This window comes from Oncorhynchus kisutch, unplaced genomic scaffold (assembly GCF_002021735.2).
Source record: "Oncorhynchus kisutch isolate 150728-3 unplaced genomic scaffold, Okis_V2 scaffold3826, whole genome shotgun sequence".
Taxonomy (NCBI): domain Eukaryota; kingdom Metazoa; phylum Chordata; class Actinopteri; order Salmoniformes; family Salmonidae; genus Oncorhynchus; species Oncorhynchus kisutch.
In genome coordinates, this window is record NW_022265771.1 from 90,490 (window position 1) to 114,282 (window position 23,793).

General features: G+C 39.8%; 1 protein-coding gene across 1 annotated transcript; it reads left to right on the forward strand.

Annotated features, from left to right (window-relative positions):
• Positions 1 to 707: 707 nt before the first annotated feature.
• On the forward strand, positions 708 to 7,618 carry LOC116371908 (gastrula zinc finger protein XlCGF7.1-like). The gene is made up of 2 exons (XM_031821050.1): positions 708 to 832; positions 6,550 to 7,618. Exons 1-2 carry the CDS (start codon positions 736 to 738, stop codon positions 7,458 to 7,460), a joined length of 1,008 nt encoding a protein of 335 aa, XP_031676910.1. The 5' UTR covers positions 708 to 735; the 3' UTR covers positions 7,461 to 7,618.
• The last annotated feature ends 16,175 nt before the right edge of the window (positions 7,619 to 23,793 follow it).

Consider the following 23,793-nt stretch of genomic DNA (forward strand, 5'->3'; position numbering starts at 1 on the left):
CTAATATTCAGACATATGCAGTTGTTTCTGTATTTATCTGTAAATGTTACTATGGTGTGAATGGGAAATAGTATAGGTTTTTGATTGAAATAATACAGCGAATACAAGGTTATTCAGGAAAATAGTACATATTGCTGCTTAAAGCATACTGAAACCTTGTACTAAATGGTTTTTAGTCATTTATGCAAATTTGGGAAAATCTACCAGAGGTTAAGTGCACTTATGTTGTGTAGACAAATTTAAAGCAGGTACTTTGTCTAATTTTAATGAATTAATGTTTTGTTCTTAATGCTTATCTACCTGATCTATTGAAATGAGATCAGTGCTTGACTTGGACAGCAGCTCATCAGAGCTGAGTACCGGCACCTCAAATTTCTACTGTTTGAGCTCATGTTCCTCTTATAGTATATTAGCTCAACAGTATTTTGGAGCTCCTGAACCTAAAAATGAGTACCGGCACATATTTCAGTCCAAGTCAAGCGCTGAATTAGATGATCGAACAAGAATAAATATAATGTATTTAATAGAGAATAAAGTGCCAGAACTGTCAAGACAAACTTTTTGTGTCTGTTTCTCAATGTTACTACAGGCCGACTCAGATTAAGTCTGAGGCCGGTAACATCAACAGTGAGGACAAACCCAGCCTGCCTCTCTCCTTCCACACGGAGTCCAAACCTACATTCACTGGGTCCTGATTGTGACAGTGGAGCCCAGTTTGCGCTGCAGGATCCAGAGATGGCATCAGTGAAGCTGGAAGACTGCAGTCCAACACTGGAGCTGAATGTCAACATTAAAGATGAAGAAGAGAAGATTGGGACATCTGTTAGTCATGGTAAGAGAATACTAAGATTGTGCAAAGCTGTCATCAAGGCAAAGGGTGACTATTTTGTAACAGTATTTTGAATGGAATTTCACAATTTTCACCCATATTAAGAGATACAACAACAGAGACAAAGCACACAGAACAAAAACAAGAAAAACAGCACCCACTTACACATCTACGTGCATATATATATATATACACATACATACATATACCCATGCATATACACACGCATACATACGCACACACACATACATACGTACACCATTTTCCTCTTTCCGCAGCATAATAGCTGATACCTCAGGTTCTAGGTAATTTAGATAAGGTTCCCATACTTTGTAGAACTGGTCTGTTTTAGAATGCAATGTACATGTCAGATATTCCAGAGGCACCCATTCAAATAGTATCTTATGCCAATCTTTAATAGAAGGAACCTTCTCACTAATCCACTGTAAAAGGATGTTTTTCCTCGCTGTGAAGGTAAGGATGTTGTAAAGCCTCCTTTTACCCACAGAAGTAGCATGCCTACTAGGGAGACCTAACAGTAAAGAAACTGGGTCCAATTCTAGATCAACCCCTAGGATCTTTTCAATTTCTTGCAGAACACCAAACCAGTATCTTTGTATTTTGGTACATGACCATAAACAATGTGTTAGGGTGCCTGTATCAGTTTTGCATTTAAGACACTGAGGGGAAGAGGAAGTGGGGCTAAAAGCATGTCTGCGATTTGGGGATATATGCAATCTGTGTATTATTCTTAATTGGATTGCTCTAGTACGGTTACATATAGATATTGTTTTTGCATATCTCCAAATGTCCTCCCACATCTCTTCGTCAATAGTAACAGACAATTCTTTCTCCCACACTTGTTTCACCCTCTGTGTGTTGACAGGAGAAAAGGACCTTAAAGTATCATAAAACAGACTTCCTTTGTGGGAAAAAAAGCATTCTTTCAATGACAGACACATCAGGGTTACCAATTAAGGTGGTGCTCTTCCGAATATAATGTCTTACTTGTAGGAAGCGGAAAAAGTCCTGCTTTGGGAGTTGATATTTCTCGACCATCTGCTCAAATGACAACAAAATCTTATCAGCGAATAAGTCATGCGTATGCCCTTATTAAGCCATAAGTTAAAGCCAGCATCCAGCAATCCTGGACTGAAATCTGGGTTGTTAAGAATTGGGGTAAGAGCAGAGGTTAGTTTGGACCTTCCCAGGAAGCGTTGAACTGACCTCCATACTTTGAGTGTGTTAAGTGTAACGGGATTATTGCAGTGATCTTCTACAGACTTGAAACTTCTGAAAAATAAAAGAACCTGTAAGGGGTATTTTGAAAGAGAAGTCTCAATGTCTAACCAAATACAGGAGTCATCATTTGTGATCCAGTCAGAAATATAACAAAGGTGGGCACACCACTGATAGAACCTGATATTGGGCAGGTCCAAGCCGCCCATAGAACTTGGCAGCTGCAATATTGCCATGTTAAGTCTTGGCTTGCGTTCACTCCATATAAAGGAACTTAGCCATCCATTTACATCCTTTATTACCTTATTGGAGAGTAATACTGGGATCATTTGGATTGGGTAAAGTAGTCTAGGTAAAATGTTCATTTTTAAGAGGGATATTCTACCCAACCAAGAAATCGGGAGAGAGTTCCAGCGCTCCAGATTCTGTCTTATTGTATCAAACAAGGGAACAAAATTGGCTTTGTACATTAGCTGGAATTTAGTAGTTACAAATATACCCAGATACATGAAACCTGAGGGAGACCATTTAAAAGGGAAGGTGGGAGAAGTATTAGGTACAGAGTGTAGGCTACCAAGTGGCATAGCCTCTGACTTAGTAAGGTTAATCTTGTAGCCTGAGAATTCGCTGAATAATTCAATAATATTAATAAGAGATGTAATTGAAGTCTCGGGACTAGAGATGAATATCAGGACATCATCAGCATACAAGCTTATTTTATGGTGAACATCACCAATGAGCAGCCCCTGTATAGCAGGCGTTACCCTGATGGCCTCGGCCAGTGATTCCATAACGAGTGCAAAGAGGAGGGGGGATAAAGGACAGCCCTGTCTGGTACCTCTGTGTATAGAGAAGCTATTTGACCATAGCCCAGTAGTAAGGACAGCAGCCTGAGGATCATCATATAAAACTTTCACCCATTTTACAAAGTTGTCCCCCAGACCAAATTTATTTAGAGCAAATAATAGGTAAGACCACTCCACACGATCAAATGCTTTCTCAGCATCTAGGGAGAGCACAAGACCATCCACAGCACTTTGTTGGTAGGCTTGAATTACATTAAGAAGCCGCCTGACATTGTTGCATGACTTACGGCCCCTAATGAAGCCAGTTTGGAGGGAAATTGGTCTGTACGAGGAACAAGACTCTGGACATTTTCCCTTTTTGAGAATAAGTGAAATGTTGGCTTCTCTCAGCGTTTGAGGGAGTTGGTCATTTGAAAATGAGTGGTTAAACATATCACGCAATGGCTCAAGGATCAGGCCATGGAACTCTTTATAGAACTCACTACAAAACCCATCTGGTCCTGGGGCCTTACCATTTTGCAGATTCTTAATTGCGAACATTCTCTTCCTTGGTAATAAGGGCATTAAGGAGGGACCTCTGCTCTTCGGAGATAGTAGGGAGCTCAATCTTACAAAATAAGTTCTCCATTAATTTGGGTGCATCCTTTGGCAGTTCTGGGGCGGCAGGGTAGCCTAGTGGTTAGAGCGTTGGACTAGTAACCGGAAGGTTGTGAGTTCAAGCCCCCGAGCTGACAAGGTACAAATCTGTCCTTCTGCCCCTAAACAGGCAGTTAACCCACTGTTCCCAGGCCGTCATTGAAAATAAGAATTTGTTCTTAACTGACTTGCCTGGTTAAATAAAGGTAAAAAAAGGTTTGTATAAAATTTCTTAAATGAGTCACTTATCAATTTATTTTCCTGGCTTATCGCCATGTTCATATAGCTTTTGCCTGACAAATCTCATTTTCTTTTCAGCGTCCTGTGTTAGGAGAGAGTCTAACGTTGATCTAATGACTGATATTTCCTTTAATAGGGCAGGAGTGGGCGTTTTAATGTAGTCTTTCTCTTTAGTTCCTAATTCACCCTCTAACATTTTTTGCTTTTTCCGTCTCTTAGTAGCTGTGTATGACATAATCAGACCCCTGGCATACGCTTTACAGGTCTCCCAAAGGAGCGAGGGGTTATCTGTTGATTGAGAGTTAATAGAGAAATGCTTTAAACTCTGTTATAAAATATGATGTGAATGTATGGTCTTTAAGAATGGTTGTGTTCAACCTCCAATGTCTTGACCGACTGAATGCCCCGTTGAGTTTTATGTCCAGGATCACCTCAGCATGATCAGATATGACTATGCTTCCTATCCTAGCGGATAAAACGGACTGCAAAGACGTCCTGGGCATAAAAAAAAAATCTATTCTAGTCTGACATCCATGAGGTGCAGAGAAACTCTCTGTTGGAGGGATGAAAAGCTCTCCAGACATCCGCATACCCCAGATCATCACAAATAGCTTTAAGTGACTTAGCTTGAGGAGAGAGTGAAGCTATACCGCTGGGAAACTTATCAATAAGGGGGTTCAACAAGCAGTTAAAATCTCCTCCAACCACTGCAGTGTCCGAGTTTAATTCTGAAAAGTCTAGAAATACCTTAGTGAGGAAACCATTAATTATAACAAAGCGACCAAATTTATCTTTCACACAACTCAAAACCTTAAGTGGTAAGTTCTTTTTCACCAGAATTGCTACACCTCTACTTCTAGATGTAAATGATGAGAAAAACACTTGACCAAACCCCCCTTGTTGTAATTTCAGGTGCTCCTTCTCATCCAAATGAGTTTCTTGCAACAGGGCAATATCAATATTTTCTTTTTTCAAAAAAGACAGTACCTTCTTCCTTTTAATGGGGTTATGGCTCCCTCTAATGTTCCATGTACATACACGCAGTCTGTTACCTGCCATTGTATCTTGACCATTCAATATCCAGACTGGATCCTACTGTAAAAGTGGGGTGGTACCTTTTTCCATGTGTTGAACTCTCCTCTATCTCACTGAGCATAAACAAATGATATGAACCCTGAACTCGAACTATACTAAACCCCAAAATTAAACATGTAAAGATCCAAAAGGGGGTTTTCCCACTAGCTAACATGCAGGGGATTTCAACTCTCCAATGTAGACTCTTAAGTCCGCATTGCCGCTCAATAGCCTCATCATTTATATGTATGGAAAAGAAAATCAATAGAAGAAGATTGAGGCTCTTCCACCTAAAACCAAGCCTGGGCACCAATATGGATTCACACATATCTCAGCCTGAGCTATAGCGGCTATTACTTTAGCAAGAAAAATAATAAAGATACGAATATTACTGAGCCGGAGTACGTGAGGACTCACACCACTGTTTCATGATCAGATTCAACCAAAAATAAACAAAGTTATTCAATGCTGTGGAGGTGCAGCTTAAAGTTATTTACCCGAGAGAGTCAATAAACGCAGCAGCCTCTTCAGGTGTGTAGAGCTTTTTAGGTGATCCGTTGACCATAATCTTCAATGTGGTCGGGTACAACAGTGCGTAGGCCATCTTCATTCTCCTGAGTCGAGCCTTCGCCTCATCAAACGCTTTGCGTCTTCGTACAACCGCTGTGGAATAATCATTGACGAATGAGACCTTTATGTTGACTACCATCAGAGCCGATGTTTCTAGCCGCATCCATGACGCGCTGCTTGTCGGTGAAGTTGTGGAACTCTATAACCACCGGCCGTGGGCGCTGATTGGGACAGGGTATCGGTGCTTGAGAGCGATGGGCTCTGTCCAGCTTCACACGACCAGCCTTCGTGTCCATTTGTAGGTAGCCAGGGATCCATTCCTCAAAGAATTTTACTGAATGTGTCCCTTCAGAATTTTCCGGGAGTCCCACAACACGAATATTGCATCTGCGTCCTCGATTATCCAAGTCGTCAATGTGCTCCGCCATTTCGGGCACCTGTTTCTCAAGTGCTTTTATCTTAGCGTCCATAGATGTAGTTGAAGTTTCCACTGCAGCAATTCTTCCTTCCGCCTCACCAACACGTTTCACAACCCTCTGTATTTCAGCTGAATGGCCTGCTATTGCTTCCAAGACCGTTCTTATCTTAGCATCGATCACTTTAGTAATGTTATCAGTCATCTTTTGAATCATCAGGTCCATTGTGCCTGGATCCGCAATGGTGTTAGCTTCGCTAACGTTAGCTAGCTCCTCATGCACATCCACAGGGGTGGTGGTTTTGGTCGACTTCTTAGTAGTTCTATTGGGCATGTTGTCTGAGATTTTTGTGAAATGGTCGTCAAGACTCATTATATGGTAACCTATTTAGCCAATTCTACCACTTTTTCAAGCTAGGAGATTAATGTAAGAATATACATTTACGAATGCCACTAGAGCTTGCTGAAACACCGTGTTCTCTCTACGGCGCCATTTTGTCCCCCCCAAAGGGTGACTATTTGATGAATCGCAAATATAATATATTTAGATTTGTTTATCACTTTGTTGGTTACTACATGATTCCATATGTGTTATTTCATAGTTTTGATGTCTTCACTATTATTCTACGATGTAGAAAATTGTAAAATTAAGAAACCCTTGAATGAGTAGGTGTTCTAAAATGTTTGACCTGTAGTGTATATCACACAACTGACTGGTTCTTCTGATTTTGTTCACACAGGAGACCATGTTGAGACATTCTCTACATCCAGAGAGCAACAGCAGGAAGATCACAGAGCTAAGAGGTCTCATCACTGCCCACATTGTGAGGAGAATTTTTCAGTTATATCAACACTAAAAATACACCTAAAAATACACCTTGGAGAGAATCTGTATTCCTGCACTGACTGTGGGAAGAGTTTCTCAACATCAAAGGTTCTAACAGTTCATCAGAGAGTGCATACAGGAGACAAGCCTTACTCCTGCTCTGACTGTGGAAAGAGTTTCTCTCAACTGGGCACCTTAAAACGACATGAACGTGTACACACAGGAGAGAAGCCTTACTATTGCTTTGACTGTGGAAAGAGTTTCTCTCGACCCGATGACTTAAAAACACACAAACGTATACATACAGGTGAGAAGCCTTACTCCTGCTCTGACTGTGGAAAGAGTTTTTCACGACTGGGCCACTTCAAAACACATAAACGTATACATACAGGAGTGAAACCATACTCCTGCTCTGACTGTGGAAAGAGTTTCTCTCAACTGGGTGAATTAAAAATACACGACCGTATACATACAGGAGTAAAGCCTTATTCCTGCTCTGACTGTGGAAAGAGTTTCTCTCAACTGAACAGCATAAAAACACATGAACGTATACACACAGGAGAGAAGCCCTACTCCTGCTCTGACTGTGGAAAAAGTTTCTCTAAACTGGACAACTTAAAAAGACATGAACGTATACATACAGGAGTGAAGCCTTACTCCTGCTCTGACTGTGGAAAGAGTTTCTCTCGACTGGGCCACTTAAAAACACACGAACGTATACATAAAGGAGTGAAGCCTTACTCCTGCTCTGACTGTGGAAAGAGTTTCTCTCGACTGGGCCACTTAAAAACACACAAACGTATACATAAAGGAGAGAAGCCTTAATGCTGCTCTAATTGTGTAAAAATCTTCACATCAACTCACCTAAAAGTTAATCAGAGAACACACAAGGGAGAGAAGCCTTACTACTGCTCTGACTGTGGAAAAAGTTTATTTTGAATGTGCCTGTTAAAAAGACACCAAGGTAAAGAAGAGAAGACTTACCACTGATCTGACTGTATGTTATTATTTTTGTAAACAGCTGAGCTAAAAGTTCACCAGAGAACAGACACAGGAGGGAAGCCTTACTTCTGCTTTGACCGTGGCAGGAGTTTCTCCGGCCAGATTGGCAATGTAAAGACACACCAACTGATACACACTTGAGAGAAGCCTTATCACTGCACTGACAGTGAGAAGAGATTCTACAATTTGGGCCATTTTAAAGACACCATTGTGTACATAAAGGAGAAACCTCATCAGTTTTCTCAGACCAGCTAACATTAATCACTCCACTTAATTATCATGTCATTAAATAATTGGCGATGTTGAATTGGATCAAATGAAGAAAGTGTAGAACACTTGTAATCCTATAGTTTCTCACTGTGAGAGAACAATGCAGAGGAAAGGGAGTGTTATAGAATGTTAGCCTCTCTTTACCTGGTCAGTTTTGTTGTGTTTTGTTAGCTTCTACTGTAAAGATATTGAGATGACCTTGGATTTGCTTTTAGGGTTGAATATCCTCTGAGGCTTCTCACTATGGAGTCTGATGGTTGACTGGGTGGTACGGCTTCCCTCTGCAGTTTTCTGTGGGAAAGAGCTGGTAGACACAACATGTACAGAGTGTACAAAACATTAAGGGCGCCTGCTCTTTCCATGAAATAGACTGGCCAGGTGAAAACTATAATCGTTAATGATGTTGTTTTTATTATGGATCCCCATTAGCTTCCAGCAGAAAACAAGAGACTGCAGTTGCAGTGGGCTAAGAATTGAAAAGACTGGACGCTGGAGAATTAGAAAAACTGGTCTGCTGGTCTGATGAATCCCTGTTCCTGCTGTTTCATGCTGATGGGAGGACTGGGGTAATGATACCTTAAAAAATGACTCAAGTGAAAGTCACCCAGTAAAATACTACTTGAGTAAAAGTATTTGGTTGTAAATATTCTTAAGTATCTAAAGTAAAAGTATGAATAATTTCAAATTCCTTAAATTAAGCAAACCAATTTGGCACAACTGAGTTGTTTTTTTAATATTATGGATATCCAGGGGCAGATTCCAACACTCAGACATAATTTACAAACTAAGCATTTGTGTTTTAGTGAGTGCCAAATCAGAGGCAGTAGGGAGGACCAGGGATGTTATCTTGATAAGTGTGTGAATTGGACCATTTTCTGTCATGCTAATCATTAAAAAATGTAACAAGTACTTTTGGGTGTCAGGGAAAATGTATGGAGTAAAAAGTACATGATTTTCTTTAGGAATGTAGTGAAATAAAAGTTGGCAACAATATAAATAGTAAAGTACAGATACGCCCAAAAAACGTCAATTCTGCCTGTTTATCATTAAACAAAAGTTGTTTAGTAATATAAAATATTCCACCAAAACTGATCATCACACCATCTTTATCTGATATACACGGAGTGTACAAAATATTAGGAACACCTTCCTAATGTGGAGTTGCACCCCTGTTTGTCCTGAGAACAGCATAAAATTGTCAGGGCATAGATTGTCCAAGGTGTTGATAGCATTACACAGGGATGCTGGTCCACGATGACACCAATGCTTCCCACAGTTGTGTCGGGTTGGCTGGGAGTGGATCTACTCTGAATATCTCCTCCCACAGATGCACAATTGGATTGAGATCAGGTGACTCTGCAGGCCACTGCAGTAAGCTGAATTCACTGTCATGTTCTTGGTACCATTCTTGGACAAGCCTTGTGGCGTAATCCTGCTGCAGAAATCTATTTGTGTTCCCCAATCCTGGTCCCAAAAGGGGTGTACATGTGTGTTTTTGCCCTCGCACTCACATACCTTATTCTTTCCAAAGACTTGAGTTGCTTAGTTGAATCCAGTGTGTGAGTGTTAGTGCAAAAACCAGAAAGCACACCCCTTTGTGTCCCCTGGACCAGGATTGGGAAACACTGCAGTACACAGCAAAAAGTGGGATGATGCAAATGATATGCAATTATCATAAAGACATTTTCCACTGTACTGAAAGTTTTTTTTAGTTACCTAGGCAAGTAAGTTAAGAACAAGTTCTTATTTAAAATGACAACCCGCTGTTCCTAGGCTAACTGCCTTGTTCAGGAGCAGAACAAAATATTTTTTACCTTGGCAGTTCGATCTAGCAAACTTTTGGTTACTGGCCCAATGCTCTAACCACTAGGCTACTTTCCACCCCCAAATTCTCTATCTTGAAGACTTGATTGCTAACATACAACATTTCTGGCGTTGTGAAAATATCCCTTTCATAGAACCTACCACTCCATTAAAGGAGTAGTTCACTATTTTACTACTTGAAGTTCTGTATGTAAGATTACTTGGTTTGTATTCAGGGGACTAGGTACAGTATGTACTCACGATTCGAAGGTGTGTACTCAGGAGATGAATCTCTGATCTTAGCAGCGCCATTCTTACGCCTCCACGTAATGTCACTGTGGTTCTTCAATGCTTCCGGATTTTCTGTTTAATAAACCTGGGTCAATGGAAACCTGCCTACTGATGCCATCTCTGGATCCTGCAGTGCAAACTAGGCTACACTGCCACAATCAGGACCCAGTCACTGTAGGTTTGTAGTATGGAAGGAGAGAGGCAGGCTGGGTTTGTCCTGTCAACTCTGGATAGGATCCCAGTCCTAAATAGAAGTCTAGTCCCTCCCTGTGCATGCCACACCCCTCCCATTCTACTGTATGTATGAATGCTGTGGTGCTTATTAACACATTATGAAAGTGTGTGGTAGACGTGAACTCTCCTGTGATGGTCCACATCTCTTTCACTCTGAACATTCATATCAACGACTCGCCCTCAAATGGACCATCAATACTAGAGTTCTAGAAGAGTATTTACATAATCAACTGCATTTCAACAGCCTGATCCTCAATATAGTCCCAGGGATACAGTATATAAAGCTCTAACAATGGGGTGTTGAAAGGATTTGCAAGTTGGAAGGCCACCTCAATTCAAGAATGAATGTTCCATGTAGTGGCACTATTGTTTGGTCACCTCACCAGACCTCCATTTTGGTTGCTCCCTGTTTCACTAATCTATCCTCTATCCCTATTGAACCATATTGAAATAACATTGTGCAGTCAAACCAAGCGTATTCATAATTTTGTTAAATTAAAAGTACTTTGTGCTCTCACTGAGTGCACTTTTTCATTGAGGGCGTTTTATTACATTTCTCCTTTGCCAAGATTGTTGTAACATAGGCATAGGGAGTCAGAACACGTGCGGTTAGTTTGCTTTCCGAATGCACTGTACATAGCTTATATGCTCGGTCTAACTGTGCATCTCTGCGCTGAGGTTATATCAATCATTTAGTGCTAAGACATAGATTGTAAAATATGAGCTCCTTGTTCCTCAGCCTCTTAATAATTGCAGAACGGTAAACCTAGACACTTGCATCTTATAGTATTCTGAGTGGTGACTAAAGGTTTGCAACCTTGGCTATACCCACTGGATACGATGATAGGTCTGTAGCATTCACATAGTAATGGAGTCAGATTGATGAGTGTAGTTTATTATTGTTATATTCAATATAATGTCTGGATCATTTCCATCCACCTACATAATAGTGACTCATCCAGTTGATGGGATTTTCTATTTTTTCCAGCTACAATATCAGTTATTGTTAAATCTTGGTTCCAGTAGTTTTTCTAAGAGATTGTCAGTTGTATAGGTTTTCTGCAAAGTTTTCTATAGCTTACCTATCATATTAATATCATTTTCTGACTCAAATAGAATTCCCTCAAGATTGCTGTGATGTCCAAAAAGATTCCAAATTAACATTGTGATATAAAACCTTTAAGTTGAGTGTATTTGAAAATATCTACATTGGTCCTTCCAAAGTGGCTTTTTAGAGCTGTCACTGAGATATATGTATTTCCTATTACCACGTCTTTTACAGTTTCTATGCCTTTAGTTTTCCATGTGGACCAATTTATGGATGAATTCTGAAACGCCGTCCAGGGATTGTTCCATACATGTTATACAATTTGATTAGTCACATGCGCCGAATACAACAGGTGTAGTAAACCTTACCGTGAATACAACACCGAATACAACAGGTGTAGTAAACCTTACCGTGAATACAACACCGAATACAACAGGTGTAGTAAACCTTACCGTGAATACAACACCGAATACAACAGGTGTAGTAAACCTTACCGTGAATACAACACCGAATACAACAGGTGTAGTAAACCTTACCGTGAATACAACACCGAATACAACAGGTGTAGTAAACCTTACCGTGAATACAACACCGAATACAACAGGTGTAGTAAACCTTACCGTGAATACAACACCGAATACAACAGGTGTAGTAAACCTTACCGTGAATACAACACCGAATACAACAGGTGTAGTAAACCTTACCGTGAATACAACACCGAATACAACAGGTGTAGTAAACCTTACCGTGAATACAACACCGAATACAACAGGTGTAGTAAACCTTACCGTGAATACAACACCGAATACAACAGGTGTAGTAAACCTTACCGTGAATACAACACCGAATACAACAGGTGTAGTAAACCTTACCGTGAATACAACACCGAATACAACAGGTGTAGTAAACCTTACCGTGAATACAACACCGAATACAACAGGTGTAGTAAACCTTACCGTGAATACAACACCGAATACAACAGGTGTAGTAAACCTTACCGTGAATACAACACCGAATACAACAGGTGTAGTAAACCTTACCGTGAATACAACACCGAATACAACAGGTGTAGTAAACCTTACCGTGAATACAACACCGAATACAACAGGTGTAGTAAACCTTACCGTGAATACAACACCGAATACAACAGGTGTAGTAAACCTTACCGTGAATACAACACCGAATACAACAGGTGTTTTTTTTATTTATTTTATTTTTTATTTCACCTTTATTTAACCAGGTAGGCTAGTTGAGAACACCTTTATTTAACCAGGTAGGCTAGTTGAGAACACCTTTATTTAACCAGGTAGGCTAGTTGAGAACACCTTTATTTAACCAGGTAGGCTAGTTGAGAACACCTTTATTTAACCAGGTAGGCTAGTTGAGAACACCTTTATTTAACCAGGTAGGCTAGTTGAGAACACCTTTATTTAACCAGGTAGGCTAGTTGAGAACACCTTTATTTAACCAGGTAGGCTAGTTGAGAACACCTTTATTTAACCAGGTAGGCTAGTTGAGAACACCTTTATTTAACCAGGTAGGCTAGTTGAGAACACCTTTATTTAACCAGGTAGGCTAGTTGAGAACACCTTTATTTAACCAGGTAGGCTAGTTGAGAACACCTTTATTTAACCAGGTAGGCCAGTTGAGAACACCTTTATTTAACCAGGTAGGCTAGTTGAGAACAAGTTCTCATTTGCAACTGCGACCTGACCAAGATAAAGCATAGCAGTGTGAGCAGACAACAAAGAGTTACACATGGAGTAAACAATTAACAAGTCAATAACACAGTAGAAAACAAAGGGGGAGTCTATATACAATGTGTGCAAAAGGCATGAGGAGGTAGGCAAATAATTACAATTTTGCAGATTAACACTGGAGTGATGAATGATCAGATGGTCATGTATAGGTAGAGATATTGGTGTGCAAAAGAGCAGAAAAGTAAATAAATAAGAACAGTATGGGGATGAGGTAGGTGAAAAAGGGTGGGCTATTTACCAATAGACTATGTACAGCTGCAGCGATCGGTTAGCTGCTCAGATAGCTGATGTTTGAAGTTGGTGAGGGAGATAAGTCTCCAAACCTTACCGTGAATACAACACCGAATACAACAGGTGTAGTAAACCTTACCGTGAAATGCTGAATACAACAGGTGTAGTAAACCTTACCGTGAAATGCTGAATACAACAGGTGTAGTAAACCTTACCGTGAAATGCTGAATACAACAGGTGTAGTAAACCTTACCGTGAAATGCTGAATACAACAGGTGTAGTAAACCTTACCGTGAAATGCTGAATACAACAGGTGTAGTAAACCTTACCGTGAAATGCTGAATACAACAGGTGTAGTAAACCTTACCGTGAAATGCTGAATACAACAGGTGTAGTAAACCTTACTGTGAAATGCTGAATACAACAGGTGTAGTAAACCTTACTGTGAAATGCTGAATACAACAGGTGTAGTAAACCTTACCGTGAAATGCTGAATACAACAGGTGTAGTAAACCTTACCGTGAAATGCTGAATACAACAGGTGTAGTAAACCTTACCGTGAAATGCTGAATACAACAGGTGTAGTAAACCTTACCGTGAAATGCTGAATACAACAGGTGTAGTAAACCTTACTGTGAAATGCTGAATACAACAGGTGTAGTAAACCTTACTGTGAAATGCTGAATACAACAGGTGTAGTAAACCTTACTGTGAAATGCTGAATACAACAGGTGTAGTAAACCTTACCGTGAAATGCTGAATACAACAGGTGTAGTAAACCTTACCGTGAAATGCTGAATACAACAGGTGTAGTAAACCTTACCGTGAAATGCTTACTTACAAGCCCTTAACCAACAATGCAGTTCAAGAAATGGAGTTAAGAAAATATTTACTAAATGAACTAACAGTAGAAAATAAAATAACAATAACAAGGCTATATACAGGGGGTTGTGTTTCTAGCACAGGAGGCTGCTGAGGAGAGAACGGCTCATAATATTGTCCGGGACGGAGCCAATGGAATGACATCAAACACCTGAGTTTGAGTTTGAGTTTGAATTTATTTTTATTTTTACAGGGACAGTGCACATTAATCAACATTTCAGTAAAAGTGCCGGTTTTAGCCAACCGGCTAATTTTCAACTGCAGTCCCTGGGCAGGTTATTAAAAACAATTACAATATAGACAATAGCAACATAGAACAAGCAAGACATAGCAACATAGGACAAGAAAGACACGGCATACAGACAGAGCAACATAGGACAAGCAAGACGTAGCATACAGACAGAGCAGCATAAAACAAAAAGCAGCAAGACAAAATTCATAAAAGCAACAAAGTGTTTCCACACCTCACAAGCTACAGACAACAGACAACATGGAGTGGCAACACACAGCTAGGGACCATGTTCACAAATCTGATTGACCTTTAGCCATGTCTTCAAGCATTTTGTGAAAGTGTGATATGTGGTGCAGTTATGTGTGTCTGATGGCAGTGTATTTCAGACATGGGAAGCTCTCACAGAGAATGCAGATTTACTAAAGGTGCTTTTCCTTAGGGGAACTATACAGTCACCTCTCATGGCAGACCTTGTGGATCTGCTGCCATATGTCTGGGTTTTCTGTTTAACAAAAATATTGAGTGGAGGGGGAGCCAGGCCATTGAGGATCTTGAATACAAGACATGCGTCGGTGTATTGCACAAGATTTTCCCAACTCAAGAGCTCATGCTTTCTAAGGATGTGACAATGATGATGGCTATTGGGCTTCCTATCAAGCACTTTGAGAGCCTGTTTGTAGACAGACTGAATAGGTTTTAATGTTGTACAGCAAGCTTGGGCCCAACTAGTCAAGCAGTATGTTAAGTGGGGGAGTATCATAGATTTGAAGTACAGTTTTGCTACCTCTGTAGTCAAACAATTTCGTATAAATCGGAAATTAGCTAGGTTGAATTTGATTATTTGAATTACCTTTTTCACATGCTTTTTAAAAGAGAGGTTGGAATCAAGTATGATGCCAAGGTACTTAAAATCGGATACCACCTGGAGCGATGTTTCATCTATTGTAACATTCCACTAATTATCAGAGTCCACTAATTCCTGTGGTTTCTAGGGACTGATATTGATTCTTGTAGAATACGTTTCATCTTCTTCCATGTGGTTATTGTGTTCTTAACTATGTTGTTCATGTTCTTAGCTTTTTCTTTTGAATATAAACATGTGCGTGTTCATCCCCAGAATATTTTACATCTTCAATATGAACCAAACACCCATTGTTCCTCTTTAGTGCATTTAACTACATGTCGCAAGGTAAAGCCTTGAGTAGTGAGTTGATACAATTCCAAATCTGGAAAGTTAAAACCACCCTCAGATTTAGGAAGATGTGAAACTTTCCTTTTTACTCTATGAATTTTATTTGTCCATATACAGTGTTATGACAGTATACTTTTTAAAGAATGTGGGGTAAATGGTATTATGGAAAATAAATACTAAAACTTTGGGAGCCATGCCATTCTTTAGAGGTTTATTCTACCTGCCAGATTGGGAAGATTATTCCATTTAAATACATCTGCTGTCATATTGTTAAGTAATGGAATAAAGTTATCTTTATATAGTGTTTTGTTATTTGTTGTCACTTATTAAGCATCCAAAGTATTTCATATTTTGTGGTCCAAAATTGGTCAGGTATATCAGGAGATCATCTGTAAATAAGTTTATTTTATATTCATGTTTACCAATACTGATACCTGTTACATTTAGGTCCTGTCTAATTATTTCTGCAAGCGGTTCAACTGCCAGTGCAAAACAGGAGGGAGAGGGGGGACATCCCTGTCTTGTGCTCCTTTATAAAACAATTTCATCAGATAATATATTTTTGTATATTTTAGCGTTCTGACATTTTATACAATCTTCTTATAAAATGTATTTTTTTCTGCTCAAATTTTAAGTTTCTAAAGTTTTTGAATAGAAAAGGCCCTTCAAGACAATCAAAAGCATTTTCGGCATCAACCACCATTTTTGATAAATCTATATATTGTTTTTTTGCGTATTGTTTTAAACTGAAATGTGTTTTTGTTTGTCTATTTTTAATAAACCCTGTTTGATATGTTAAGTCTGGTAATATTTTTGCCATTCTTATAAGCTTTATAATTTGATTGTCACAGTTGATCAAACTTGTGGGTCTATAATCAGTAGGGGACTCTCCAGATGTTCCTGAATTTAATATAACTGAAATTGTTTGATACATAACATGTGTTGTCATTTGAGTAAATTGGGCTGCTACTTTGTCCCAGAATGTCAAATAAAATTCTGTGGGAAAGCTGTCCATACCTGGTGCTTTCCATACCTGGTGCTTTCCATACCTGGTGCTTTCCATACCTGGTGCTTTCCATACCTGGTGCTTTCCATACCTGGTGCTTTTCTTCACTCGAATGTTTAACAGTTTCTAATATTTACTTTTAGGTGATTTCTTTGATCATTGTTTTGCTGATAGTTGAGTCTAATGAGGCTGTAGATCAGTCCAACTGTTATTTCATTCTGATTGATATTGACTTTCATAGAAGCTTTTTAAGTTGCTATTAATAGCTTTATTTGTTTTATAATTAGAACTGGTTTGACATGTTTTAGTTTTGTGAGGGCTGTGATTGGCTATTGAGATTGACTGTAGGCCTAGGTTGGACTTGAGACACCCCATTAGAAAATCTGTATTTAGAGGGGGGTTTTTCCTCACAAAATTGTCACATGGTCGGGATCATGTGTCTAAAGGAGGTATGGTGGATCTTGTAAATAAATATTGGTGTACAGTAGTTTGGCTGTTTTTGCAGAACGTTTCTGCAAGAAATGTTTGATTTGTTTGACTAGCAATGATGGACGTTTCAACGTCCCCCGCGTTCCATCCGAGGCCTGAAGGACCCTTTGAGCACTTAATGATGGACTTCATTGAGTTGATCCCTTGCGAGGGGAATAATTTGGTGATTGTTGACATGTTTTCTAAATGGATTGAAGCTTACCCTTGCAGGAGAGCCACAGCGGCTGTTGTGACGAAAGCCCTCGTGAGAGAGATCAAATCAAATGTTATTGGTCACATACACATGGTCAGCAGATGTTAATGCAAGTGTAGTGAAATGCTTATGTTTCTAGTTCCGACAGCAACAAGTAATCTATCAATTCCACAACAACTACCTTATACACACAACTGTAAAAGGATGGAATCAGAGTATGTCCATATAAATATATGGATGAGCGAGATGGCCGAGCGGCATAGGCAAGATGCAATAAATGGTATAAAATACAGTATATACAGTGGGGCAAAAAAGTATTTAGTCAGTCACCAATTGTGCAAGTTCTCCCACTTAAAAATATGAGAGAGGCCTGTAATTGTCATCATAGGTATACTTCAACTATGACAGACAAAATTAGGGGGAAAAAATCCAGAAAATCACATTTGTATGATTTTTTTTTTATTTGCAAATTATGCTGGAAAATAAGTATTTGGTCATCTACAGACAAGCAAGATTTCTGGCACTCACAGACATGTAACTTCTTCTTTAAGAGGCTCCTCTGTCCTCCACTCGTTACCTGTATTAATGGCACCTGTTTGAACCTGTTATCAGTATAAAAGACCCCTGTCCACAACCTCAAACAGTCACACTCCAAACTCCAAGAGAAGAAGATGCAAAGGAATTCAGCTATCGTACATACAGTTGAATAATACGGTCATTTACGTTTGTATGTCTTTGTCGTCTCTCTCTGTTGAAATCACCCGATCCGTCTGTGACAAATAGTTAGACAGAAAGTCTCTGAGGTCACCATGTCCTTAGTAGTTGAAGTAGGCTTCTTTGTTCTGAAAGTGTTTGTTAGAATGGATACATCCAAGTACCACACAGTGGTGAGAGGGAAATGTTCTTCCCCTCTAGTCTTCGTTAGACTGGATCCTTCAAAGAGGTACACAAGTTGGTTCTCGGTCAAATTTTCTTGACTAAAGTCTTTAAACAGCTGCAGACTGAATGTTCCGATGCAGTCTTTATTTTTAACTCGAGAGTTTGAAGGTCTTACCATTTGTAACGTATTCAGCTCGTGCTGTACGTATTCTGATCTGGTAGAGTCTAACCATTCGTGACGTCCGGCTTACCGTCCACCTACTTGGTCTGATGTAGTTTTAAACCATTTGTCAGCCGTGTAGTCACAGCTCCACGCTGTCTGATCTGGTCGTTTTAAACCATTTTACACGCCAGTAGCAACCTGTCAATGTACTGGTCTAACATGTTAATTCTAAAGCAAATCTTTTTAAGCACTCAACTTGGAGGGCGGTTCCATCACGTTGCCACAATGTCTGTGCTCACGTAGGCGTGGTTACTGACTTGGCAAAAGTCTATATGAAAAAACATGATCTCATTTAGAAGGCTAAAATCACATTTATTCTTTTCACAAATAGTTTAATTTAATCATATGTTTTACAACATTTAGATGTAACTCTGACATATACATTGTGAAAGGTCTTAAAGTTACAATGTTTCCGTTCTAACGTCTTCAATGATATCACAAAACAACAATTGATTTTAACATGATTGTTCTTTAAGTCCCTCCCGACCATTTCCCACATTATTTACATTATAAAAATTGTTTCAATGTCCAACATTTTGATGTTAAAGTTTTGGGGCAGTCTCTCTCTACACAAAGGATTTTTGACTTCTCCATACTGCAGTGTACGAGAGAGTTCCTGCAAGGTATTTACAACCGTCATAAAACTAGCCAACGTCCACCCCTTCCTCTCTGGTGGGAGGGGAGGGGGGTGCTCTCTCTGATCCTCACCCAGGAGCAAAAGTCATGACATACATGTATCTACGGGGGAAGGATAGCCAGCCACAGAGGAGGGTGATTTTAACTAAGGAGTAGAAGGAGGCCATGCTGACAGAGATGCATGCTGGACATTTCGGAGTGAAGCGCATAATTGCCAAAACCAACCTACGCTTCTTCTGGCGTGGGATTGTCAAGGGTGTGGACAGCTGGGCAAGTGAAATAACCTTTTGTTAAAAATGCTTTTATATCTGAAATTATTATGATTTCGATGAATGTCATAGAGCGCACAGTGTTTCAAGTTGTAATTTTGTGCTTATAGGTCAGTACCTGTCTAGCCTGCCAGAAGTTTGAGAGGGTGAAGACTATGGCGCAGGAGTTGAAACCCATCAAAGTTATTTCATCATGGCACATGATCGGTAAGTGTGTCACGATTCAAATTTTGCATTGATAAGTTGTTTTTTAAAATGGTTGCTTTATTTGACCACAGCAGACTTCAATATGATCAAATGTTAGTGTCAGTATCCGTACAAATATGAAAACTGCATACTGTATGACAGATACGGGTAAGAAAAAAGTTACCTAACATTTTAAATGTTCGGGGTGGACCTCATCGGACCCTTCACGAAATCCAAGAATGGCAACCGCTGGTGTCTGACGGCAAACGATAATGATACCAAGTGGGTGGAGGCAATACCCATTAAGGTCAGTAAAGGAAGAGAATTTGCTCAACTCTAAATTCCCTTCTGTAACCCATTAAAAATTGTGCTTGGAATAAAAAAAAAGCTATTTTCATGTTGTATAATACCCATCAAGGACAAGACTGGCGAGGCCACCTCCAAGGCGATGATGGACATCTTTTTGAAACAGTCTTACTCTCTGCAGAGACGAGGAACCCTCCATGGCACGATACCATCAGAAATCCATGAGAAAATATATTTTCAGGCTGGGCACCTGGCACCATTTCCCAGTCCCCGGTCAAGGCCTCGTAAGTTGTCCACACCCTACACAACAGAGGTCAGTATCCACTGCTTCTGTTGGAAATATGTGAGAGAAGGTAAGGGGGTGGCCCGATGCAGGAGATGCGGCAAGTATTTTAACATGTCGTTTGTCTCATGTCGTCAATGTGCGGGAATTTGTCCGTCATCTGTTTTCCCCACCCTTGTTTTCACTGCTTGGCCGGCTCCCCACCCCAAGACAGTAGGTATTTTACTACATTGCATCTTGTTGTATAAAGTATGTTATGGTAAATATCCTTAATAACATGTTGTAATATCGTTTTACATTTGTATACAGATGTGTTTTCTTGTAGATATTGGCTGTGAAGTTGGTAAGTTGTTTTGTAAAGTATAAAGCAAAATATAGATCTGTAAATATCTGTATATTTTTCCATTTGTTTGCTGGTAAATAATTTGAAACTTGCTCAAATTGGATGTAAATTTAAACATTTGCATATTAAATGTATTCATTGCAAGTAAAATGTTCAATTGACCAGTTCAGTAACCCCTTCTTCCGAACCAATTAATCTTTGGTGTCCAATTTCCAAATCAAATTTTAGGCCAGGGGTGGTATGGAATTGGACATTGGTTTCTAGTTAGTGTTTGTATATCTGGAGGTTCTAGATTTGTTGAGTCATCACCATATTGCTACACATCTCCAAGCCTCATGAGGTCAAACACTAGATAGAGTAGGGGGCTAAAAGCCTTAATTAAACTGGATAAAACAATATCGTTTTTTTATCCTTCCCTCGGCCTGTACCTTAACGTGGTGAGAGGGCTTCCAACTAAACCAAGCATGTTATTGAACCCCTGGCAGACTGGCTGCCTGTCGAGGACAAGTGACAGGAAGAATTAGCCACAGCACCTGATCAAGCATCTCTTGATTCTGCCTCCTTCCTCATCTTTTAACTCTTTCTCACCTCTCCCTCCAGATGAAATTCTGCATCTAGTGACTTCTGATTTCCCAACAATCTGCCCACTCATCCCATCCATCTCATTACATCATTTAAAGCTACTGTTATTGTCATGTTGTCATTATCTGCTAATAAAGTTTGCAAGCCATATCATACTGGGCATATAATATGTGAGATACACAGATGAACTAAAAAACTACTAGCACTGCAGTGCCTGGACTTCGCAGTCTCCCTCTTCAAGTCCCCCTTCCCGGAACTACCTATTGAGAACAAGTGACAGGCAAAACCTCCCAACCACACAGCACCCACCTCTTTATTCCACACACCAGAGTTAAGTATGTCTGCCATGTGTGTACAAAAAAATCATCTGTGAAAATAAAAACGATCACAGTTTATGTATTACAATCTTAAATATTGCCAGGCATCCTTTCATGGTATTTATTTGTTCCACATGATTCATTGTTGTATGCTAGGACCTACAATAGATACACACATATACAGTGCCTTGCGAAAGTATTCGGCCCCCTTGAACTTTGCGACCTTTTGCCACACTTTTTCTTCATTTGATCCAATTCAACGTTGCCAATTATTTTATTAGATGATAATTAAGTGGAGTGTCTAATCTTAGCTGGTCTGAGAGAACTGATGAGGTTTCTCTCCTTTATGTATACTTTGGTGTCTTTTTAAATTGCTCTGTTGAGAGAATCTCTTCTCACAGTCAGTGCAGTGATAAGGCTTCTCTCCAGTGTGTATCCGTTGGTGTATTTTCACATTTCCCAATCGGGAGAAACTCTTGCCACAGTAAGAGCAGAAGTAAGGTTTCTCTCTTGTGTGTGATCTCTGATGACCTTTTCGCTCCGCTGATGATTTCAAATATTTTCCGTCGTCAGAGCAGTAGGAAGGCTTCTCTCCTTTATGTATACCTTGGTGTCTTTTTAAGTGGCTCGGTTGAGAGAAACTCTTCCTACAGTCAGAGCAGGAGTAAGGCTTCTCTCCTGTGTGTGTTCTCTGATGAACTTTTAGCTCAGTTGATGTTGTGAAGCATTTTACACAATAAAAGCAGGAGTAAGGCTTCTGTCCTGTATGTTTACGTTCATGTATTTTTAACTGGCCCAGTTGAGAGAAACTCTTCCCACAGTCAGAGCAGGAGTAAGGTTTCTCTCCTGTGTGTGTTCTCTGATGACCTTTTAGCTCAGCTGTTGTTTTAAAACATTTTCCACAGTCAGAGCAGATGTAAGGCTTCTCTCCTGTATGTACACGTTCATGTAGTTTTATGTGGTCCAGTCGAGAGAAACTCGCCCCACAGTCATAGCATAAGTAAGGCTTCTCTCCTGTGTGTGTTCTCTGATGAACTTTTAGATCAGTTGATGTTGTGAAGCCTTTTAAACAATTAGAGCAGGTGTAAGGCTTCTCTCCTGTATGTACACGTTTATGTAGTTTTAAGTGGCCCAGTCGAGAAAAACTCTTCCCACAGTCAGAGCAGGAGTAAGGTTTCTCTCCGGTGTGTGTTCTCTGATGAACTTTTAGCTCAGCTGTTGTTTTAAAGCATTTTCCACAGTCAGAGCAGACGTAAGGCTTCTCTCCTGTATGTATACGTTCATGTGCGTTTAAATTATCCAATCGGGAGAAACTCTTCCCACAGTCAGAGCAGGAATAAGGCTTCTCTCTCGTGTGTGTTCTCTGATGAACTTTTAGCTTAGTTGATGTTGTGAAGCTCTTCCCACAGTCAGTGCAGGAATACAGATTATTTCCTGTGTGTATTTTTAGGTGTATTTTTAGCTTTGATAGAAATGGCAAAATCTTCTCACAATGTGGGCAGTGGTGAGACCTCTTAGCTCTGCGATCTTCCAGCTGCTCTCTGGATGTAGAGAATGTCTCAACATGGTCTCCTGTGTGAACAACATCAGAAGAACCAGTCAGTTGGTGTGATATACATGTCAATCAAATGTATTTTATGAAGCCCTTTTTACATCAGTAGTTGTCAAAATGCTTTTCAGAAACCCAGCCTAAAACACCAAAGAGTAAGCAATGCAGATGTAGAAGCATAGTGGCTAGGAAAAACTCTGAAGAAGAAATGTAGGAAGAAACGTAGAGTAACCAGGCTCAAGGGGTGGCCAGTTCTCTTCCTACTGTAATTGGTGACATGTATCCATATCAGTAGGCTGTACAACACAAAAAGAGAATTACAACTATTCTAAAAGGGGGTAAGAGTCTAAAGCTAAAAAGGAACAAAAGGAGTGAAAATGATGAGCCATTTCATCCTTCACTGCCATCACAAGGGTTAGTCACTACACAGACTCCTTCTACAGCAACTTTGGGACGAACAGCAAACTTAAAACTTGTGCTTACCATGAGAAACAGATTTCCCAATCTCCTCCTCTTCTTCATCTTTAATGTTGACATTCAGCTCCAGTGTTTGACTGCAGTCTTCCAGCTTCACTGATGCCATCTCTGGATCCTGCAGTGCAAACTGGGCTCCACTGTCACAATCAGGACCCAGTGACTGTAGGTTTGGACTCAGTGTGGAAGGAGAGAGGAAGGCTGGGTTTGTCCTCACTGTTGATGTAGTAATAAAGAGAAACAGACACAAAGTTATTGTCTTGACAGTTCTGGCACTTTATTCTCTAAAAATTATATTTCTTAATGTTCAATTATCTAAGTTGTCTACTGGTCTACACCGGGTAACAGTGTATTCGGAAAGTATTCAGATCCCTTGACGTTTTTCTAAAATGATTCAAATGTTTATTCCGCCTCATCAATCTACACACATTTTATTTTTATTTCACCTTTATTTAATCAGGTGGGCTAGTTGAGAACA